Below are 23,024 nucleotides of genomic sequence, written 5' to 3'. Positions count from 1 at the left end.
ATTTACAAAAAACCCACATCACTTGAATTCTTTTTTTTTATTCCCCATTGCTATTATAGATAGTTTTTCTAATCTACATTAGGTAGAGAACATTCCAAATTCATAGATAAAGATTAATTTCATAAGCAGAAGTTCTTTTACCAGTTTTCTACAACTACTGGTTATATATTGCCAGAATTGTTAGAATTAAGAGAGCAAGAAAGAAAGAAAACCATTCCCTGGAATGCTATATTTGAAGAGAATTAATGTCTGGATATCCATCGCCTGTAAGCATTGAAAGAAGGATGCTAAGCATGCCTTTAATTATTAACTTGAGGGCAATGAACATTCATTTTTAAAGAACTGATGAGCAAAATTAATTTGGCCTGTTACAATGCTTTCCAGTTCAGAAATATTTTCCACAGATTAAAATTTGCTGAAAAAAAAAAAAAAAGTGGAATAAATCTTCATTGCTCCCCTGAGTTTTAATTAGGTAACTTTTTAAAGACTGGAAAAACCCAGATAATTTTTTTCCATGACCAATACCATTAAAAAAAATTAATTGAAATTTGGTACTTATTTCCATTTCAGAGATATTTGGTACTTAATATACAATATTCTATTTTTTCTCTTATTAAAATTACACCTTGACTAGGTCAGTCTTTAAAATGTTGAGATCAACATATCCAAGAGGGGTTTCAGTTATCATTACCTGTTGCAAAAAGGTTAGTTATAATACACTAAATTACCTCCCTGCAGAAGTCTTTTGATTTCTTCATCTTCCAGTAAATGACCATCACCTTCAATAAATTTGGTCACCTTGGTAACCTCTGATAGGATACAGGTTATGGCAAAAAAATTGATTTACAGAAAACATTTGACAATTCTACCAAGAGTATATTAATGAATTAATCCTATCATAGCATTGTGCTGAATTACAAAATTCATCTGTTATGACATCAAATTCCACATAAACACTGAAAACATCATATTTTATGATAAACATAGCATGCCATATATAAGACTCTGGAAGCCTCAGTTCTGGAGCTGATTGAAATGTGAAGATCAGGGACTCAAACCAGAATGTTATATTTGGACATTTCTGAGATTGTGAAGTTAATCTCTGGGTAAGATTTTGCAGTGTATGAGCATCACTTCTTAAAACATGGAATATCCATTCAGTAATTACTTAATATAGATTACAAATATATACATATTTTAAAAAGGAAAGAAAGAAAACAAGAATACTAACCTTCTTCAAGGAATTTCTTTAACTTCTCTTCATTGTCTGAACCACCTGCAGTAATTCTGGTATATTTTATTTCAGGACCTGGAAAAAGATTTGTAAGATAGTGGCTTTAATCATATAACAGGATTGTCCTTAAAGTTATTATTTCCTAATTAATACATATGGTGGTTCCATGGTTAAAATTCTGTAATCTGCTTATATGAAAACTTTATCTTTCATCATGTTCTAAACTAAGACTTTCAGCTAGGTCAATATGTTGCTATAACAGTGTCTTTTCCTTACAAGTGCTCTGGCAGACAGAATTTTAATTACAGTGTTCAAACTGATATTTAACCAGGGGAATCAAAAAGTGTCAACAGAGAATTATATATATCTTGTTCTATGCTTAAATATGCCTCATTCCATCTATCAATTTCTAATATTCTTAAAGAAATATCTCTGTAGTAGGTAAAATAGAATTGAAATTGGTTATAGACTTTGAGAGTTACTCTCTGAGAAAACCAAGGGATGTAGATGCACATTAATTTTATCTTACATTAGCTGAATAAAAATGTTTAACTTGTTGACGTGACATCAAGTCCCCACCTTACAAAGAAACAGAGAATATATTTTTCTAAAATGGCTGTCAAAAGAGTCTAGGATGACATGCAAAAGTAGGTATCCACCCACTGAACATCTACCTTTGGCCAAACAAAATCTACCTGAAGATATAGAACCCAAAAGTTGACAAAAAAATAAAAGACTTCTTTCTAAAGCAAGCCATGCAATAAAAGCCATCTCATTCTGAAATGGTAGTGAGAAGCTTGTAAGAGCAGACACTGAGCAAATATATGGAAATAAAAATTAAATAAAGAAAAGTTTTCACAGTTTTGCATACTGTTAAAATATTGTTGTCATTTCTGTATATGTGTGTGTAGGGCCCATAGCCAGATTTTCAGCCATACACAGATAATGGGAAGCATTGGGGAAAATACATCTGTCCAGGAAATGCAGTTTAAGCATTAGGAGAGAACTTAAGATGTTTTACTTATGTATGTAGTGTTGAACTTTGTTAAGAATTAATAGCTCAGCATAATTTACCTTGAATAATTCTTTCTTCTGTTACTTTTTTCTCTGTCTTAATAATTGGTTCTACAAGGATTTTTAAATTGAAGACATTAATCAAGGGATGAACTTTCAAGGGCTCTTTTTGACATGTGGAAAATGATCAAAGCACACAAGGAAATACCATAGCATATTTTACGAAAAATACAAATGTTCAGAGGAGACCAGAAACTAATTTTTCTCAAAACTTAGGAGGGCCACATGATTTTTTTTCCTTTAAAACCATTCTAGATGTGAACGTCTCAATACGCCTAGCAAAGCAGAAAGCAAAGTTTACCTCTCTATCTGATAAAATTGTCTTTCTATCACAGAATCACATACTACATTTTTGATTGCAGGACAATAACCAGCAAATAATTCTTAATTGAGACAGATATTATGTCAGCATGCAGAGTATTTCTAACACTGTCTTGACTATAGCTATGGAACACAGTTAGGCAAAAAAAGCCCAATTTTTTTAAAAGCATGAGAAGTAAGAATTAAATGATGGAATAAAATTACAGCACTTCACAAAGGTCTTATTAAAAACAGAACATCTGTCTAACATGTCACATGTGTCACCTAGATAAAGTAGAAATTGATGGGAAATAGTGAATGTTTCAAATTTTAACTAATACAAACTGAGTTGCTGAAAGCATACCAACCTCCATGAATCACTTTAGTTATTGTCTCCCCTTCCCTGACTATTTTGAACTCAGGTTCCCCTTCAATTAATTTAGTTATCTGTGTGATAGATGGGTCTGTGACACAGAAAGAAAACAACACGTTACAAATAGTCATAAAATATTTATAGTATCTCATGGGACTGAGATGAAGCTTGCATTTTCTCCTCCTACCCTAAATAAACCATATTATTGCAATAGAGGGTTTAAATCTGAGAAGTCTTTTGCAGCAATACTGTACAATCTTGTGCTTCCTCACGTGCGATCTTAAATTTAGATTCTATTGCACACTTACGATTTACTTTTTTTTTATTATTTTGTGTATCTGATATTTTTAACATTTGTTGACAAGTCTCAGTCAACAAACCAGATCCTCAGCAGCAGAAAGCATTTTCTATATACATTGGTAAGAAGGATGCTTTGCAGCTTTGCTGAAATCTTAAAATGATTGCTGCACTAGTGATCAGCATCCAAACTGTACATTGAAAATGTTTGTGAAGTTATTTCTACTAATGATATAAATATCTAAGAGGAAACTAGGTCTTTTAATCAGTATTTATTGGAGCTTCTTTTATTTTTTTGCTTTGAGAATTTTTATGTGTCTTTTTTTTTTCTTTGTTTTTAAGCTATCAAGACTTGGACAGTGGTCACTTAACTAAAAAAAAAACAAAACCACAAAACCAAAAAAAAAACTTCTGAGATCAACTGGAACATCTGTAAGGATATTTATCAGCATAAATGGCTATCATTAGCATGGGTGAGGTCATCTTGTTTTCAACTGCCAAGACAAACTTCTTAATTTTGTGCAGTTGCTGTAGATCACACTGATCCAAATGTATCTCTGTCTGACAGGTTGAAGCAGAAGACACTAAATAAATTAGGAACATACCATAGATGCAGTCAATTAACAGCAATAATATTGTTCTTCTGTAGTGAGTATTATGGAAACTCCTTCCACTTAAGAAGCTGTTGTAACATAAACTTCCTTTATTCCCTATTCAGAGTTAGAAACTTAGCACGGTCCACCTCTGTTATGTGCCTTAAAAATCCCCTGGATATCTTTATATGAATTTTTGTACAAGTTGATACTGTATCGATTTTTTTTTTTAAAAATTACCAATCGAGATTTAACAACAGCTTTTACATATGTAAACCAGATGTTAATTGTTGAAAACAGTCAATTCAGGCTAACTAGTATCCTTCAATAGTAACAATCAAAGTATCCTTTTTTTTATTGCTTTTGCAGCAACAGCAGATGTTTGGATAAATTAGAATTTAGAGAAAAATAATTAATTTATTTACTGCAGATGAGAAGATATGATAGAATCATAAAGATTCCCAGTTTTTATAGAGCTCTATTCACCTACTCTGGTTTCTAAATAGCTGAATAAGCCATTGCTTCTTTTATTTTCTAACACATCTGGATGAAAAACATTCAGAAATATTTTAAAGAAACATTCTTAAAGATTCAGTCTCATGCTTCTGTTTTAAACTCAGAGGCATTTTTTGCATGTTGAGACTCCAATAAATACCAATATACATTGATACAAGTGATGAATATAAATTAAATCATGTCAAAGGTATGTTTATTAATGTTTATAAATACTTTTTTATTTTTACATTTCTGTACATTCTCATGTGATTGATACAGCAGATATATGCAAACCAAAAGGTGAAGCTATAGCTTTCTATGTTGTCTAATCTAGGAACAATCCTTTGAATTCAATCAATTGGTTTCAATCAGATTTAACTCTTTACATCTCTTTAATCTTTTGCATCCCACACATGCCTATGTATGGACAACACAAATAAAAAACACTGACAGGAAAAAGGAGACATCACCCTCTAAACTCGGTGGGGAGAGATGTAATTTTTTCATGGAAATCTCCTTTCCATAGAACTTCCTGGCAAAAATCAACATGCACTTCACCAGTTTTTGTCTACAGAGAGTTGAGGGTTTACGTGGTTCTAATGTGAGTTGCTGCTAACTACCATTACTACTAGCAAGCTCAGAAGAGCCACAACTGGCTTTATTGGGTCTCTATCTGATTCATCAGTGGACAGAGAGATCACTCGCACAGAGTGTGTCCCAAAGCAGAAACACTGTACTGGCAATGAAAAGGAGTAGCCCTTCAACACCCACTAACTTCTAACGTTACTTTTTCTCTTAGGTGAAGAAAACTTAGTTCTACAATTGACTGTAGAAGTGCTCAGACATTTCATTTTTTCTTTAAAAGACAATTTAGTTTCAGTTAACTTTCAACTTCTAAACATAATGTAAATCTACTAAACTATATACTCTGTCTCTGGATTTAACAGAGAGTACTGTACTTTCTGAGACTGATTCACCCTCATCCTAGGAAGATTTCTAAAATGCCTTGGAAGAATTATCATGTGAAATTAATCTATCCATTGTGGATCTGATTTAATGATGGAGACTAGGCAACAAAGATCAGCATATATGGTAGGTGGTCTCTAATCCTAAATGGGATGAAGTAGACAAGCTGCTGAAAATGTAACGACATGAAATCCTCCCAGAAACACAGATTAAGCAGTCTGGATAAAATTCTTTGCATGACATTTTTAACTGCCTTTCTCAGTTAAGCTCAAACAAATTCTCTTTGAGTATTTTTATTTCATTGGGAAACCGGATCTCATTATCTTTAGTTGAGTTATAAATTACAAGTGATTTTAGCAGTCTAAGTCCCACATTTTGTTCTTTTCAGTCCCACCAATAAATGGTCATGCTTTTGTCTTCAGAAATTAAAGTTTGGCTAAATATAATTTCCAGGCATCTGACAGATATTGGTAGTTAGAACTGATTGAAAAGTATAGAAAAATGAATGTCTTTTTTTTCTTCAAAGTATAAGAAACGTGTACTTAATTTTTAAAAATAACTATTTTAATGGAAAAAAAGGGGTCTTTTTTGAAAAAAAACCCCACCAGTAATAAAAGAAATGTTTTAGAAAAATTATTTAAAAGTACTTTTAAATGCCTGCAGAAAAAGGAGAAAATCCATTTGGAGAGAACAACTGTGGGTAATCATTTTATACAAAATATTTCAGTCAGTTCTAATTGCAATATTTGTATCTTTGCTTTTCCAGCAAAGTGCTTAACATCCTGGGCTTGATATGTACAAAATGCATCTCATTAAAGAAATATATACAATATATATTCTGAATATGTATATGAACATATGCAGAAATATATATTCCAAGGGCCTCATTTACCTTCCTTTGTGATGATAGGCTGGACATTGCTTTCAATTATGTTAATTTCTGAAAATATAGAAAATGGAATATACAGTACATTCCATTCTTACAATTTCTTTATGACAATGATCAGTTGGATTTGGTCTGCTCACAAGGATGTGGATAAAATCATAATTATTAATGAGTGGAAAAGTAACTCAAAAGGATCTCAGTTATAATTATGAAACAATGATGCATGGAAGTCACCTGCAGACAGAATCTATCGGCATGCCATTTGCCTTTGTGCCTTATGAAACCCACTGGTCATGAGACCTATGTTAATGTATGGTACATAATAATAATGGCTTGTACAATTACCTGCACAAAGATTTGCACAAATCCCTGACATATCTTAAATCTGAGTATTGCCCTCTTTTCATTAGGGAGCTGATCTGGTCAACAGAGGAAACCTTCTGGCATTCAGAATTATAGATAGAATGTCATAGAGAATATGCCTGTGGTGCCCTTAGGAGATCAAGTTGTCCCTCTACACCTAGGACAGACTCAAGTATTCATTGAATATCCCTTATAGTTATTTGACTCATATCCATTCACTGGTAGAGAAGTCCTCACTGGTAGAGGTCCCAGCCTTCCTATTCCCGCACTCAAGTAAATCAACAGCTACAGCTTTCTTGATGTCCAGTATTGACCTCCCTCACTTCATTTTACAGGCATAGGGGAGGTATGGGAGGTAGAATATCTNAAAAAAAAAAAAGTGGAATAAATCTTCATTGCTCCCCTGAGTTTTAATTAGGTAACTTTTTAAAGACTGGAAAAACCCAGATAATTTTTTTCCATGACCAATACCATTAAAAAAAAATTAATTGAAATTTGGTACTTATTTCCATTTCAGAGATATTTGGTACTTAATATACAATATTCTATTTTTTCTCTTATTAAAATTACACCTTGACTAGGTCAGTCTTTAAAATGTTGAGATCAACATATCCAAGAGGGGTTTCAGTTATCATTACCTGTTGCAAAAAGGTTAGTTATAATACACTAAATTACCTCCCTGCAGAAGTCTTTTGATTTCTTCATCTTCCAGTAAATGACCATCACCTTCAATAAATTTGGTCACCTTGGTAACCTCTGATAGGATACAGGTTATGGCAAAAAAATTGATTTACAGAAAACATTTGACAATTCTACCAAGAGTATATTAATGAATTCATCCTATCATAGCATTGTGCTGAATTACAAAATTCATCTGTTATGACATCAAATTCCACATAAACACTGAAAACATCATATTTTATGATAAACATAGCATGCCATATATAAGACTCTGGAAGCCTCAGTTCTGGAGCTGATTGAAATGTGAAGATCAGGGACTCAAACCAGAATGTTATATTTGGACATTTCTGAGATTGTGAAGTTAATCTCTGGGTAAGATTTTGCAGTGTATGAGCATCACTTCTTAAAACATGGAATATCCATTCAGTAATTACTTAATATAGATTACAAATATATACATATTTTAAAAAGGAAAGAAAACAAGAATACTAACCTTCTTCAAGGAATTTCTTTAACTTCTCTTCATTGTCTGAACCACCTGCAGTAATTCTGGTATATTTTATTTCAGGACCTGGAAAAAGATTTGTAAGATAGTGGCTTTAATCATATAACAGGATTGTCCTTAAAGTTATTATTTCCTAATTAATACATATGGTGGTTCCATGGTTAAAATTCTGTAATCTGCTTATATGAAAACTTTATCTTTCATCATGTTCTAAACTAAGACTTTCAGCTAGGTCAATATGTTGCTATAACAGTGTCTTTTCCTTACAAGTGCTCTGGCAGACAGAATTTTAATTACAGTGTTCAAACTGATATTTAACCAGGGGAATCAAAAAGTGTCAACAGAGAATTATATATATCTTGTTCTATGCTTAAATATGCCTCATTCCATCTATCAATTTCTAATATTCTTAAAGAAATATCTCTGTAGTAGGTAAAATAGAATTGAAATTGGTTATAGACTTTGAGAGTTACTCTCTGAGAAAACCAAGGGATGCAGATGCACATTAATTTTATCTTACATTAGCTGAATAAAAATGTTTAACTTGTTGACGTGACATCAAGTCCCCACCTTACAAAGAAACAGAGAATACATTTTTCTAAAATGGCTGTCAAAAGAGTCTAGGATGACATGCAAAAGTAGGTATCCACCCACTGAACATCTACCTTTGGCCAAACAAAATCTACCTGAAGATATAGAACCCAAAAGTTGACAAAAAAATAAAAGACTTCTTTCTAAAGCAAGCCATGCAATAAAAGCCATCTCATTCTGAAATGGTAGTGAGAAGCTTGTAAGAGCAGACACTGAGCAAATATATGGAAATAAAAATTAAATAAAGAAAAGTTTTCACAGTTTTGCATACTGTTAAAATATTGTTGTCATTTCTGTATATGTGTGTGTAGGGCCCATAGCCAGATTTTCAGCCATACACAGATAATGGGAAGCATTGGGGAAAATACATCTGTCCAGGAAATGCAGTTTAAGCATTAGGAGAGAACTTAAGATGTTTTACTTATGTATGTAGTGTTGAACTTTGTTAAGAATTAATAGCTCAGCATAATTTACCTTGAATAGGTCGTCCATCTATGATTTTGGTGTATGTTTTAATAATTGGTTCTACAAGGATTTTTAAATTGAAGACATTAATCAAGGGATGAACTTTCAAGGGCTCTTTTTGACATGTGGAAAATGATCAAAGCACACAAGGAAATACCATAGCATATTTTACGAAAAATACAAATGTTCAGAGGAGACCAGAAACTAATTTTTCTCAAAACTTAGGAGGGCCACATGATTTTTTTTCCTTTAAAACCATTCTAGATGTGAACGTCTCAATACGCCTAGCAAAGCAGAAAGCAAAGTTTACCTCTCTATCTGATAAAATTGTCTTTCTATCACAGAATCACATACTACATTTTTGATTGCAGGACAATAACCAGCAAATAATTCTTAATTGAGACAGATATTATGTCAGCATGCAGAGTATTTCTAACACTGTCTTGACTATAGCTATGGAACACAGTTAGGCAAAAAAAGCCCAATTTTTTTAAAAGCATGAGAAGTAAGAATTAAATGATGGAATAAAATTACAGCACTTCACAAAGGTCTTATTAAAAACAGAACATCTGTCTAACATGTCACATGTGTCACCTAGATAAAGTAGAAATTGATGGGAAATAGTGAATGTTTCAAATTTTAACTAATACAAACTGAGTTGCTGAAAGCATACCAACCTCCATGAATCACTTTAGTTATTGTCTCCCCTTCCCTGACTATTTTGAACTCAGGTTCCCCTTCAATTAATTTAGTTATCTGTGTGATAGATGGGTCTGTGACACAGAAAGAAAACAACACGTTACAAATAGTCATAAAATATTTATAGTATCTCATGGGACTGAGATGAAGCTTGCATTTTCTCCTCCTACCCTAAATAAACCATATTATTGCAATAGAGGGTTTAAATCTGAGAAGTCTTTTGCAGCAATACTGTACAATCTTGTGCTTCCTCACGTGCGATCTTAAATTTAGATTCTATTGCACACTTACGATTTACTTTTTTTTTATTATTTTGTGTATCTGATATTTTTAACATTTGTTGACAAGTCTCAGTCAACAAACCAGATCCTCAGCAGCAGAAAGCATTTTCTATATACATTGGTAAGAAGGATGCTTTGCAGCTTTGCTGAAATCTTAAAATGATTGCTGCACTAGTGATCAGCATCCAAACTGTACATTGAAAATGTTTGTGAAGTTATTTCTACTAATGATATAAATATCTAAGAGGAAACTAGGTCTTTTAATCAGTATTTATTGGAGCTTCTTTTATTTTTTTGCTTTGAGAATTTTTATGTGTCTTTTTTTTTTCTTTGTTTTTAAGCTATCAAGACTTGGACAGTGGTCACTTAACTAAAAAAAAAACAAAACCACAAAACCAAAAAAAAAACTTCTGAGATCAACTGGAACATCTGTAAGGATATTTATCAGCATAAATGGCTATCATTAGCATGGGTGAGGTCATCTTGTTTTCAACTGCCAAGACAAACTTCTTAATTTTGTGCAGTTGCTGTAGATCACACTGATCCAAATGTATCTCTGTCTGACAGGTTGAAGCAGAAGACACTAAATAAATTAGGAACATACCATAGATGCAGTCAATTAACAGCAATAATATTGTTCTTCTGTAGTGAGTATTATGGAAACTCCTTCCACTTAAGAAGCTGTTGTAACATAAACTTCCTTTATTCCCTATTCAGAGTTAGAAACTTAGCACGGTCCACCTCTGTTATGTGCCTTAAAAATCCCCTGGATATCTTTATATGAATTTTTGTACAAGTTGATACTGTATCGATTTTTTTTTTTAAAAATTACCAATCGAGATTTAACAACAGCTTTTACATATGTAAACCAGATGTTAATTGTTGAAAACAGTCAATTCAGGCTAACTAGTATCCTTCAATAGTAACAATCAAAGTATCCTTTTTTTTATTGCTTTTGCAGCAACAGCAGATGTTTGGATAAATTAGAATTTAGAGAAAAATAATTAATTTATTTACTGCAGATGAGAAGATATGATAGAATCATAAAGATTCCCAGTTTTTATAGAGCTCTATTCACCTATTCTGGTTTCTAAATAGCTGAATAAGCCATTGCTTCTTTTATTTTCTAACACATCTGGATGAAAAACATTCAGAAATATTTTAAAGAAACATTCTTAAAGATTCAGTCTCATGCTTCTGTTTTAAACTCAGAGGCATTTTTTGCATGTTGAGACTCCAATAAATACCAATATACATTGATACAAGTGATGAATATAAATTAAATCATGTCAAAGGTATGTTTATTAATGTTTATAAATACTTTTTTATTTTTACATTTCTGTACATTCTCATGTGATTGATACAGCAGATATATGCAAACCAAAAGGTGAAGCTATAGCTTTCTATGTTGTCTAATCTAGGAACAATCCTTTGAATTCAATCAATTGGTTTCAATCAGATTTAACTCTTTACATCTCTTTAATCTTTTGCATCCCACACATGCCTATGTATGGACAACACAAATAAAAAACACTGACAGGAAAAAGGAGACATCACCCTCTAAACTCGGTGGGGAGAGATGTAATTTTTTCATGGAAATCTCCTTTCCATAGAACTTCCTGGCAAAAATCAACATGCACTTCACCAGTTTTTGTCTACAGAGAGTTGAGGGTTTACGTGGTTCTAATGTGAGTTGCTGCTAACTACCATTACTACTAGCAAGCTCAGAAGAGCCACAACTGGCTTTATTGGGTCTCTATCTGATTCATCAGTGGACAGAGAGATCACTCGCACAGAGTGTGTCCCAAAGCAGAAACACTGTACTGGCAATGAAAAGGAGTAGCCCTTCAACACCCACTAACTTCTAACGTTACTTTTTCTCTTAGGTGAAGAAAACTTAGTTCTACAATTGACTGTAGAAGTGCTCAGACATTTCATTTTTTCTTTAAAAGACAATTTAGTTTCAGTTAACTTTCAACTTCTAAACATAATGTAAATCTACTAAACTATATACTCTGTCTCTGGATTTAACAGAGAGTACTGTACTTTCTGAGACTGATTCACCCTCATCCTAGGAAGATTTCTAAAATGCCTTGGAAGAATTATCATGTGAAATTAATCTATCCATTGTGGATCTGATTTAATGATGGAGACTAGGCAACAAAGATCAGCATATATGGTAGGTGGTCTCTAATCCTAAATGGGATGAAGTAGACAAGCTGCTGAAAATGTAACGACATGAAATCCTCCCAGAAACACAGATTAAGCAGTCTGGATAAAATTCTTTGCATGACATTTTTAACTGCCTTTCTCAGTTAAGCTCAAACAAATTCTCTTTGAGTATTTTTATTTCATTGGGAAACCGGATCTCATTATCTTTAGTTGAGTTATAAATTACAAGTGATTTTAGCAGTCTAAGTCCCACATTTTGTTCTTTTCAGTCCCACCAATAAATGGTCATGCTTTTGTCTTCAGAAATTAAAGTTTGGCTAAATATAATTTCCAGGCATCTGACAGATATTGGTAGTTAGAACTGATTGAAAAGTATAGAAAAATGAATGTCTTTTTTTTCTTCAAAGTATAAGAAACGTGTACTTAATTTTTAAAAATAACTATTTTAATGGAAAAAAAGGGGTCTTTTTTGAAAAAAAACCCCACCAGTAATAAAAGAAATGTTTTAGAAAAATTATTTAAAAGTACTTTTAAATGCCTGCAGAAAAAGGAGAAAATCCATTTGGAGAGAACAACTGTGGGTAATCATTTTATACAAAATATTTCAGTCAGTTCTAATTGCAATATTTGTATCTTTGCTTTTCCAGCAAAGTGCTTAACATCCTGGGCTTGATATGTACAAAATGCATCTCATTAAAGAAATATATACAATATATATTCTGAATATGTATATGAACATATGCAGAAATATATATTCCAAGGGCCTCATTTACCTTCCTTTGTGATGATAGGCTGGACATTGCTTTCAATTATGTTAATTTCTGAAAATATAGAAAATGGAATATACAGTACATTCCATTCTTACAATTTCTTTATGACAATGATCAGTTGGATTTGGTCTGCTCACAAGGATGTGGATAAAATCATAATTATTAATGAGTGGAAAAGTAACTCAAAAGGATCTCAGTTATAATTATGAAACAATGATGCATGGAAGTCACCTGCAGACAGAATCTATCGGCATGCCATTTGCCTTTGTGCCTTATGAAACCCACTGGTCATGAGACCTATGTTAATGTATGGTACATAATAATAATGGCTTGTACAATTACCTGCACAAAGATTTGCACAAATCCCTGACATATCTTAAATCTGAGTATTGCCCTCTTTTCATTAGGGAGCTGATCTGGTCAACAGAGGAAACCTTCTGGCATTCAGAATTATAGATAGAATGTCATAGAGAATATGCCTGTGGTGCCCTTAGGAGATCAAGTTGTCCCTCTACACCTAGGACAGACTCAAGTATTCATTGAATATCCCTTATAGTTATTTGACTCATATCCATTCACTGGTAGAGAAGTCCTCACTGGTAGAGGTCCCAGCCTTCCTATTCCCGCACTCAAGTAAATCAACAGCTACAGCTTTCTTGATGTCCAGTATTGACCTCCCTCACTTCATTTTACAGGCATAGGGGAGGTATGGGAGGTAGAATATCTCGAGTTGGAAGAGACCCATAAGGATCAACAAGTCCAACTCCCTTCTCAGAGGACTACCTAAGACTAAACCATGTGACTAAGAGTGTTGTCCAGAAGCTCCTTAAACTCTATCAGGCTTGGTGCTGTGACCACTTTACTGGGAAGCTTATTCCAGCGACCAAGCAGCCTCTGGATGAAGAACCTTTTCCTAACGTCCAGTCTGAACTTCCCCTGATGCAGCTTCATTCCATTTCCTCATGTCCTGTCATTGGTCACCAGAGAGAGGAGACCAGCATGTCCCCCTCTGCTGCCCTCCTTGGGGAAGGTACAGGCTGCCATGAGGTCATTGCTCAGCAATGAGGTCACCCTTCAGCCTTCTCTTATCCAAACTGAACAAGCCAAGTGACCTTGCCCACTCATTATAAGTCTTGACCTCAAGATCTTTCATCATATTGGTCGCTCTCCTCTGGACACTGGGCAGAGGAGGGAAATTAACATTTTGATGCCCTTCTTGTATCGTGGTGCCCAAAACTGTATCAGTGCAGAGCAGTGTGGGACAGTCCCCTCTCTAGACCAGCTGGAGATAATGTCCCTGATGCCCCCCAGGACGCAGATGGCCCTCCTGGCTGCCAGGGCACTGCTGACTCATATTCAACTTGTCATCAAGGTAGATTATTCCATTTTTTATTCTGAGAGCTTTATAACTTCAATATGTCCATTCTCAACTTATAAAAGCCTAATGTGATGTTTTTCGTTTCTACTGTGAAATGTTAGTAGAACCCCACAGAAATTTTTGTCATTTGTCTAAATTCACCTTGCTTCACAAGCCAAAGTTTCAGCAGAATCTTTGTCTTTTAACAGTTTGTTTCAACAGGTTCTACTTTCTATGAAGAAACTAAATGCAAACACTGAGAAAGGCTGCAAGAGAGCAAAAAGGGATCCTTTTTTATATTTACTCCCTAAAGAGAAAATAATCAGAACAACTGTCTCCCATACAAGCATCACACTTGCACATCTGGGAAACAGGTGGAACCCATACACTCTGTCCCTCTGGAAGTATTTATGAAAAAGGAAGGATCTCAGTGCACAGTTTGGTCAATCATAGAATCATAGAATCAACCTGGTTGGAAAGGACCTCTGAGATCATCAAGTCCAACCCTTGATCCACAACCGCCGTGGTTACTAGACCATGGCACTAAGTGCCACATCCAATCTCATCTTAAAAAACCCCAAGGACGGAGAATTCACCACTTCCCTGGGCAGCCCATTACAAGGTCTTATTACCCTCTTTGTAAAGAATTTCTTCCTAATATCTAACCTAAACCTCCCCTGGCAGAGCTTAAGACCATGCCCTCTTGTCTTACTGATAGCTGCCTGGGAGAAGAGACCAACCCCCACCTGGCTACAACCTCCTTTTAGGGAGTTGTGGAGAGTGAGGAGGTCTCCCCTGAGACTCCTCTTCTCCAAGCTGAACAACCCCAGCTCCCTCAGCCTCTCCTCATAGGACTTGTGCTCCAGTCCCTTCACCAGCCTCGTTGCTCTTCTCTGGACCTGCTCCAGCACCTCAATATCCTTCCTGAACTGAGGGGACCCAGAACTGGACACAGTACTCAAGGTGTGGCCTCATCAGTGCTGAGTACAGGAGAAGAATCACTTCCCTGGTCCTGCTGGCCACACTGTTCCTGATCCATGCCAGTCTGTCCAGGTCCCTCTGAAGAGCCCTCCTGCCTTCCAGCTGATCAACACTCCCCCTAGCTTAGTGTCATCTACAAATTTGCTGATGGTGGATTCAATCCCCTCATCTAAATCATCAACAAAGATATTAAATAGAACTGGGCCCAATACAGATCCCGGGGGGCACCAACTGGATGCAGCACCATTCACCACCACTCTCTGGGCCCGGCCATCCAGCCAGTTCTTAACTCAGCACAGAGTGCCCCTGTCCAAGCCATGGGCTGCCAGCTTTTTCAGGAGTATGCTGTGGGAGACAATGTCACAATGTTGCATCTTGGAGAGCAAGTACAATGCTAAGTCTTGGAGAGAGAGGCAGTACAACTCTGCTGTGCATCAAACACTGAACCTTGGCTAAAAATTAAAAACCAATCTTTTTCGTATGTATCTTGCCTATCCCAAAGAATCTGAACAGTTTACTTCAGGGTTATTTTCCAGTCACACATCTGGAAAGGGAAAAAATACATACAGTCTCACAACAGCCAGAAACATTCTGCTTTGAGTCTTTCTCTTCCTTTGCTTCATCAGCACATCTTACTTTCCAAGAAATTACTTTCTTTTAAAAAGAGATGTACAATTCCAAATTGGAATTGGCAACATCTAAAAAGAATTCTCAAACCCATCTGGAAGTATTTAAAATGAACTTACTGTAAAACGTCAGTGGAATCTCTTTGAAGGTACTGTCACGAACAAACTATAAAAACAGAAAATCAATTGTAAAATTTAAGAGAAGTAGCACTTGCATTACAGTTTCCTAGTGAGTGTGGGTAGGATTCACTGCTTCATTGACCTAAAAGTTAGGTGGTGCTATTTGCCTGGGTTCTGTCGTCCATTGTAGAGGGACAATGTAGTCTCAAGAGCACAGCTGAGATAGATAAGGATGCCTACTTTTCCTCACGGGCTGTTGATGCTGGTGGCTTTAATGACAAAAAAATTTAGCCACTCAATACTCTTTCTAAGGAGGAATTGCCTCAAGGATTTATAAGTGATTTATTTTCCAAGAGTGATAAATTGTACCTGAACCAAAGAGCAGATTTAGGCAAGTTCACACTGAGGTTATCCAAATGCAAATATTCTACAACTATTTGGCACTGAAAAACATAAATTCTAACTCTTGAGTGCAGTGTATGATTTGTGATTATATTTGGGTAATTGGGAGCTATTGAATGAGTTGTCTGCTGAAGAAAGGACTAGAGAATCACTTATGAATTATAATGTACACAGTTTCCCAGATCTTGCCATAAGTATGAATGGATAATTACTGAGAGAGTACCTTAATTTGAATGTACTTAATCAACTTCTTCAGGATTGTGAGCAGCTGATCATTTCCAACAGGTAGATCTGACAAAAGAAATAGGCATGTAAGAGGAAATATACAACTGTGTGCATTTTACTTTCATTTACAGTGATCAGGAGATGTAATCACTCTCAAACACTCACATAAGCATGCAGTTGTATATATATTGTACATATATTCTTCCATATCAGTGGAAAAGATAGTCTATGGCTAGTCTTGTCTTCCATATATTTGACTTTCATAGAATTTAAAAAAAATTGCCATGGTTTCAAGTGAGGTTCTTCCACAAAATGAGCAGTGAGGTAAGTTTTCTGTTTCGTATCCACATAAGAATTTTATCTTTAAATTAATTAACTTTTAAAAGTTATTTCAGCTACATAACATGTAAATAGATTTAAAGGATTATGTATAAATTCCATGAAATAATACTCACCTGCTGGATATAGGAGTTTGTCAATGACATGAATTACACCGTTTGTTGCCATGAGATCAGATTCTCTTGATTTCAGTTCATTAACCAGAAGAGTATCATTCACCTGATAAAGGATCAAAAGAGAACCCAAGTTATCAGGGACATTAAAAAACAACCCCAAACCCTACTATGACATTTGCAGAATTGCATCCCACTCCATAATGTGGATAGACATGAAATGTCAAATCCCTATTACAAGGCTGTAGCAGGGAGATTTTTTCTATGCTTAACTGTTTTCAAGTAGAGTTTCCCTCCTTGGATGGTTTTAAGAATATTTGTCACACCAGGCTCAAAGCCACTTCCAATGAAAACTCCTTGTGTCAAGTGGTAAAGAAGAATATTCCTGAGAGCATTTTTGTCTCCTATATAAAAACAAAAAAGAAAAATAGGAATAAAAAATAAATGGTAAGCTATAGTTCTTTTTGGAAATTCTAAGGATTCACACAGGCTTGAGCTGGAATTATGCATAATATGAATGATAGTACCATGAACATACACAATTTGAATCTGTTAAAATGGTGGTAAATGGAAACAAGTCACCCATATGACAAAAAGGCACTCAGAACATAATCATAAAGATCTTATAAGAAACCTTATGCAAAAGAACAGAAAAGCAGTCTGTGGAGCAGTTAGAAGTGCTGTTTTTTTCTGTTCTTATAGAGAACAGATGCAGCTTGGAGAAGTTGAGAAAGCGGAAAACCACCCAATTTTAGGGATGATTTCCATATTTTAAAGTTTGACATTCCTATTTGGGATGAAAAGAAAAAAAATCCAATCAAGACTGTCTTAAAAAGCAAATGAATCCTGGAGCCCAAGTTAATGTCCTGATAGGGCTCCCTGGTGCTCTGGGTCCATAGAGGTTAAAAGGCATAGAATGGGCTGTAGAAAACCCCATAAGGTCCTCAGGAGACCGGGTACCAAGCAGAGCAACTTTAAAGCACATATGCTTACCATTACATGGAATATGGACCATTCTAAGTTTAATACTAGCATTACCTGCTGATATTGACTGCTATTAGGAGTTTCAGCCTTGATAAAAAAGGAATGGAAATCCTATCTGGTCTTTTTTTTTTCCTAATGTCTCTTTCAGGGAACATTTTCCTTCATTTTTTTTCCTGTGTTTTGCTCTAATCACTGATAGTACTGCAATTTACTTTATTACCAAAGTGCAATTAAATGATATTTTTCTTCCTAATAAAATTAGCCAAGGTTTTGTGACTGGAACATTCATAGATAGCATCAAGTTACATACAGAGCCTAAACATGGCCACTCCAAAGAAGTTTTCACAGACTATCAGATTAACTTTGTTCTATGCCACAATGGTTACTGGTTAAAATAATCTTTCTGTCTTTCTTACAGATTAACAAAGTATTTCTTTATATTCCTTAAAAAATTATATATTTCAAAATTTAATTTTAATGCTTAAAAGAACACCAGGATGGAATTCTAGAAAGTAAACTGACAAAAAATTAGACATCCTGCTGCAAAAAAAACAATCAGGGACAAGGAAAGCGAAATAAACTGAGTCACAATGATAGGAAAAGATGATACATAAAGCCACTTGAAAAGCAGAATGGCAAATATAATTTTATTTTTAACTACAAAATTAATCCAAAATGGCATTGGCCTTGAGTACAACTTCAAGTTGTGAATTGAAGACAAAAACAATGAACCTCATAAACTCAATCTTAGTTAATAAAGTAACTACATAGTACAATACAAATGGAACAATGGCATTTATCCAGTTGCTTCGGTTCACAGCCTTGTGACACGCTTCATTTCCTTTTATAACTGCCTAATGAGAGTCATCTAGACTATCGGTTAAACTAGAGACACACCACACTAGAAGGCAACTTAGACCACTACCATAACTTTAAATGGTTGAAGAGATAATTTAAATTCCCAGTGCTTCATTAGTGAGTTAAAGGCTGCAAAAGCTGGGATTGCTTTTTATCAATACTCTGAACAAATTCTTCCAAGTAATTAAGAATTCATGGGGTTTGGCTCCATGTCTTTAAGCTTTCATTTGAGAAGTACAGGAATGGAAAATATACTGACCTGGATGCAGCAACCGCTCCTCCTGCCTTGTGCATAGGCCACATTCACATTACTTTTAAATAAACTAAAATTATTTATAGTGCTGTGGCTACAGTCTACCCCTCCAGTCAGAAATTCTGCAGGAGATTTGAAGTATTCACTGTGCATTTCTTCTCTTATGGAAATAAAGCATGACATTAAATAAACTAGTTTTAAATCTTGCAATAAATCTACAACATTCCAGAGTTTGGACGTGTTAGATGGAAAGAAATTACTTGCATTGACATGTAGCAAAAGATACTCAATATTTTACTTGGAGAGCACAGGTGCTATCAGAGATCACTGAGTGGAAACAAAGGTAAGGAAAGATAGCAAAAGTCAAGACTAAATATCTTTTGATGCAATAATTACAACTAGAAAAGAAATATGATAGAACTGAATTTCCATCTTAAAAAAGCTATTAGCAAGGTTGAATGATGACAAGTTGAGGGTAATGAAATGAATGAAGATTCTAACTTAGAAGGTAGTAAGACCATGGAACAAGATATTAAGGAGTGAAGTTTAAATTCAGGTTGGATGCTTCTTTCCAAAAAGATATTTTCTCTACCCCCAAGAAGGAAATAATTTAGGGAAGTATTATGAACTGCTCTGTGCAAAAGGTAAACTGTTTCATCAGGTAGCTTCTGTGTAAGAAGTGCATTAGCTTCCTTTCCAATCAATTTGACCCTTGCTTACAATTCTAGTTTTCTCATGTTACTTACTTATCAATATATCCTTATCGTCATCAGTCAAACCTTTAAAGGCATCATTAGTTGGAACAAACAGAGTCCATTCTCCAGGCTGTGACAGAACATCATCTAAATCTGCAGCTTTCACCAGACTGAGGAAAATGCTGTTTGCAACAAACAGACAAACCACAAACACATCTTGTTAAAATGTAGTAACTACAACTGAGTGCAGGTACCTAGTTCCCTCATTTTTTTCTGATAGTACATCAATCTTCAAACTCTTTAACTATTCCCCAGAAATTAAGATAGTGAAGGAGGAAAATGAGAAAGAAAAAACAAAATAATAAAATAAGACAGTCTTAAGAGTAGCAGATAGTGGAAAAAAATATTGGCAGCTTGTATCACAGCAGGATTCATCAAATAAAAACATCACAGATCAAAGAGATGAAAGGAGGATGTAAAGGTTACTTGCTCTTTCTAGGAGTATTGGGATACTTGCAGGAAAGGGACAAAAATACATACTAGAAAGGTATGCAATCATGCTGCACCCATATGGAATAGTACCACCCAATAATTAAAACTCCAGACTCCCCTGCACATGCAGCTCTGGATGTATCATCCACTTCCTTTTGTCCTCTTATGCCTTTCATTCCGTCATCTTATTGACTCCTGTGTGCCATTAACAACCATGCTAGCACAGAGTGTGGGAGCCTTTCCAGCACACAGCTGGAGAACACTTTTTTTTTCACCTACATGTTTTTTTTCTACTCACGTGGGTTTTTTTCTGTTTGAGTAGGCAATAAGCCCTTCCCTGCCCTCCTTGCCCTCTAAAATCCAACTACTCACAAACTCAGTGCATAATTTTTTCTCAGACCAGCTGTGCTGTATAGACAGCTACTCTCTGCAGGAAATTCTTAGTGCTGCCAAAACTGAGACTCACCTAAAACGCTTATCATTTCTTAGCATTTCATGCAGTGTCTTTTCTGCTGGATTGATGATCTGTCTGAAGACGTGAATAAAGCCATTTCTTCCTTCTTTACTTCCTCTGACCATGCATGAATTTTCAATACATACAGCCTTAATAAAAGACAAACAAATATAGCTATTTCCACAATGTTAAAAATAATACTTGAGTACTTCCTACAGTAAAATTGCATGTTCTTGCCAGGAAATTTGGCATTGCTTGAGAAAGTAGCAAAACCTATTGTAAAATAACATGGTGCAAATATTTCAGAACTTGAATTTTCTTTCCCTTGAGAATGTTCTTAATTAGTTCTAAAACTAGCCTTAAACATTTGTAAACAGTGAAGTGCCAAATCTGAAATCCTGTTATATTTTCCCAAAGAGTTTTCCATGCTAACAAAATTCCAATTAAGAAAGATCAGATTTTCTTTTTTTCCTGTCTTAAAAATTTAAAGATTTTTTTGCTAGATAGTCATAATGGTAAATGTTGGGGAGTTTCATTCAGCTTTGCCTTTTATTGACTCTCGATATTCATAGCTGGGATATATATTGTTAGAAGGCCCCATTCACTTACTGTGCGATATACAAAGACTCTAAGTAGTTTTCCTCCAATTGTTTCCAGCTCTTGTCCATTGTACAGTTCATTGAGCCCAACTTTCACTTTTATAATGTGATTCTGCAGGATTGTTCTAAGAAGACGTTGATCCAGCCTTAAGGTGTCATCTACAAAGTCATTCAGATATCAATATATAGTAATCTATACAGTGAATTTTCATTGAGATAAAGTTAAAAGACTATGGAAATACAGAATCTTACTTCGAAATGCTTGAGTTAAAGCTTGGACAGGTCTGTGTACACAGAAAATGAATTGTTAAGTAGTTCCTGCAAATGGCCATTCCTTAAATTGAGTAATGATCTTTTGACATAGCCCTGACTAATTACTATAACTAATATGGCTGATGATTTATACGTGGGTCTGATCCATCTTCTGAATTACTGCTACAGTTCTTATTAGAACTATTCCTTTCTGCATGTGCACCTTAAAACCTATCCAAATTTGCTTCTATGGTGGTGAGTTAACACTCAAATTCTTTGCAGAAAGGCAAGATGCTCAGGTAGTCACCTGTGCAAATGTACAAACACCTGCTTTATAGTATATTTGTATTAGTTTCTCTCTGCTTTAATGTAGTGGAAAATACTAACTTTCTTGTATGTCCTGCTTTTGGCTGGGATAGAGTTAATTTTCTTCCTGCTGTGTTTTGGATTTAGTGTAAGAATAATATTGGTAACACACTGATGTTTTGGTTGTTGCTAAGTAGCGCTTACCCTAAATCAAGGACATCTCAGTGTTTCTTGCTCTGCTAGCGAACAGGTGCACAAGAAGCTGGAGGGAGCATATCCTGGACAGATGACCTTAACTGGCCAAAGAGATATTCCATACCACAGAAAGTCATGCCCAGTATAAACTCGGGGGAGCTGGCCAGAAGGGGTCAATCACTGACTGGGCATCAGTGAGCAGGTGGGGAGCAATTGTACTGTGCGTGACTTGTTTCTCTTGGGTTTTAATTATATCTTTATTATTAAATTGTTCTTATCTCAACCTATGAGGTTTTTTTAAGTGTGATTTTTTTTTTTTATTGCCCTGATTCTCTTCTCCATCCCAGTGCAGGGGAAAGAGGGAGTGATTAATTGGCTGTGTAGTACTTAGTTGTTGGCTGGAGTTAAACCACAACATTGTATAAATTTTTTGAGAATAAACATGTTGTGAATATAATGGCAGCAATGCAAAGATTAAGGTTCCCACAGAACCTGTCTGTACATATTTTGTATCTTATTTTAGTGATACTATTTCCATTAGCAAATGAGATGACTGAAAACAAGCTGTGTGTTCTGGTGGTTAGGTTTGTTTTGCCTTTCTGTGTGGTGTATAGTTTAAAAGGATGAGTATCTCTATTTGGCTATGGCACTCTAAGAGTTAGAACAAGTGCTGAAAGTGATTTGGAAAACTGTCAGGGTAGCATACATTCTTGTTTATTTTGACAATCTTTTAGTGCTACTAACCTGAGAAAGCACCATTCAGAGGTGCCAGGAGAGTGTATTGGCCTTCTGGTCTCAGAGAAGATGCCAGACCTAGCTGCGCCACCAGGTCAGTAAAAGTAGTCTGCTGGGCACCTCCAAGCTCAATGACTTGTTTGGCTGCAAATAAAGGAACAGGAAAAGGTATTTTAACACATAATTTCTTCCTATTCCTGATTTGTATTCTCTGTGCTTATCCATAACTATATATCTGAGGGAATCGAGGTAAGATTGTAGAAAATATCTTCCGGGTAAGAAGTTTTTTATAC

The 23,024-nt window shown here is 35.1% G+C and overlaps 1 protein-coding gene and 1 long non-coding RNA gene across 8 annotated transcripts in view; both read right to left on the bottom strand.

Annotated features, from left to right (window-relative positions):
• The window catches only part of POSTN (periostin), a 39,165-nt gene that overhangs the window by 5,222 nt on the left and 10,919 nt on the right, over positions 1-23,024 (bottom strand). The window contains exons 9-22 of one of the 7 annotated variants that reach the window (XM_017815148.1): positions 22,741-22,875; positions 21,254-21,402; positions 20,657-20,793; positions 19,750-19,880; positions 17,182-17,312; positions 16,912-17,014; positions 16,455-16,522; positions 15,830-15,875; positions 12,749-12,796; positions 9,501-9,596; positions 8,833-8,883; positions 2,309-2,347; positions 1,232-1,309; positions 729-809 (exon numbers count right to left, since the gene is read on the bottom strand). In XM_017815148.1, coding sequence (XP_017670637.1) covers positions 729-809; positions 1,232-1,309; positions 2,309-2,347; positions 8,833-8,883; positions 9,501-9,596; positions 12,749-12,796; positions 15,830-15,875; positions 16,455-16,522; positions 16,912-17,014; positions 17,182-17,312; positions 19,750-19,880; positions 20,657-20,793; positions 21,254-21,402; positions 22,741-22,875 — 1,293 coding nt within the window. Of the gene's footprint in view, positions 1-728; positions 810-1,231; positions 1,310-2,308; positions 2,348-7,173; positions 7,338-7,755; positions 7,834-8,832; positions 8,884-9,500; positions 9,597-12,748; positions 12,797-15,829; positions 15,876-16,454; positions 16,523-16,911; positions 17,015-17,181; positions 17,313-19,749; positions 19,881-20,656; positions 20,794-21,253; positions 21,403-22,740; positions 22,876-23,024 lie in introns of those variants that run through there. The other 6 variants (XM_017815150.1, XM_017815151.1, XM_017815149.1 and 3 more) reach the window with 6 other exon arrangements.
• On the bottom strand, positions 2,348-6,272 carry LOC108497488. Its single transcript, XR_001874841.1, has 3 exons — positions 6,225-6,272; positions 2,977-3,072; positions 2,348-2,359 (listed from the first exon to the last, which is right to left on the bottom strand). It is a non-coding gene; the product is annotated as an uncharacterized LOC108497488 (long non-coding RNA).

This window comes from Lepidothrix coronata, unplaced genomic scaffold, assembly GCF_001604755.1.
Source record: "Lepidothrix coronata isolate B3197 unplaced genomic scaffold, Lepidothrix_coronata-1.0 Scaffold48, whole genome shotgun sequence".
NCBI classification, from domain to species: Eukaryota; Metazoa; Chordata; class Aves; order Passeriformes; family Pipridae; genus Lepidothrix; species Lepidothrix coronata.
The sequence above is the reverse complement of the archived record's forward strand: the minus strand, read 5'-3'. Positions and strand labels throughout refer to the sequence as shown.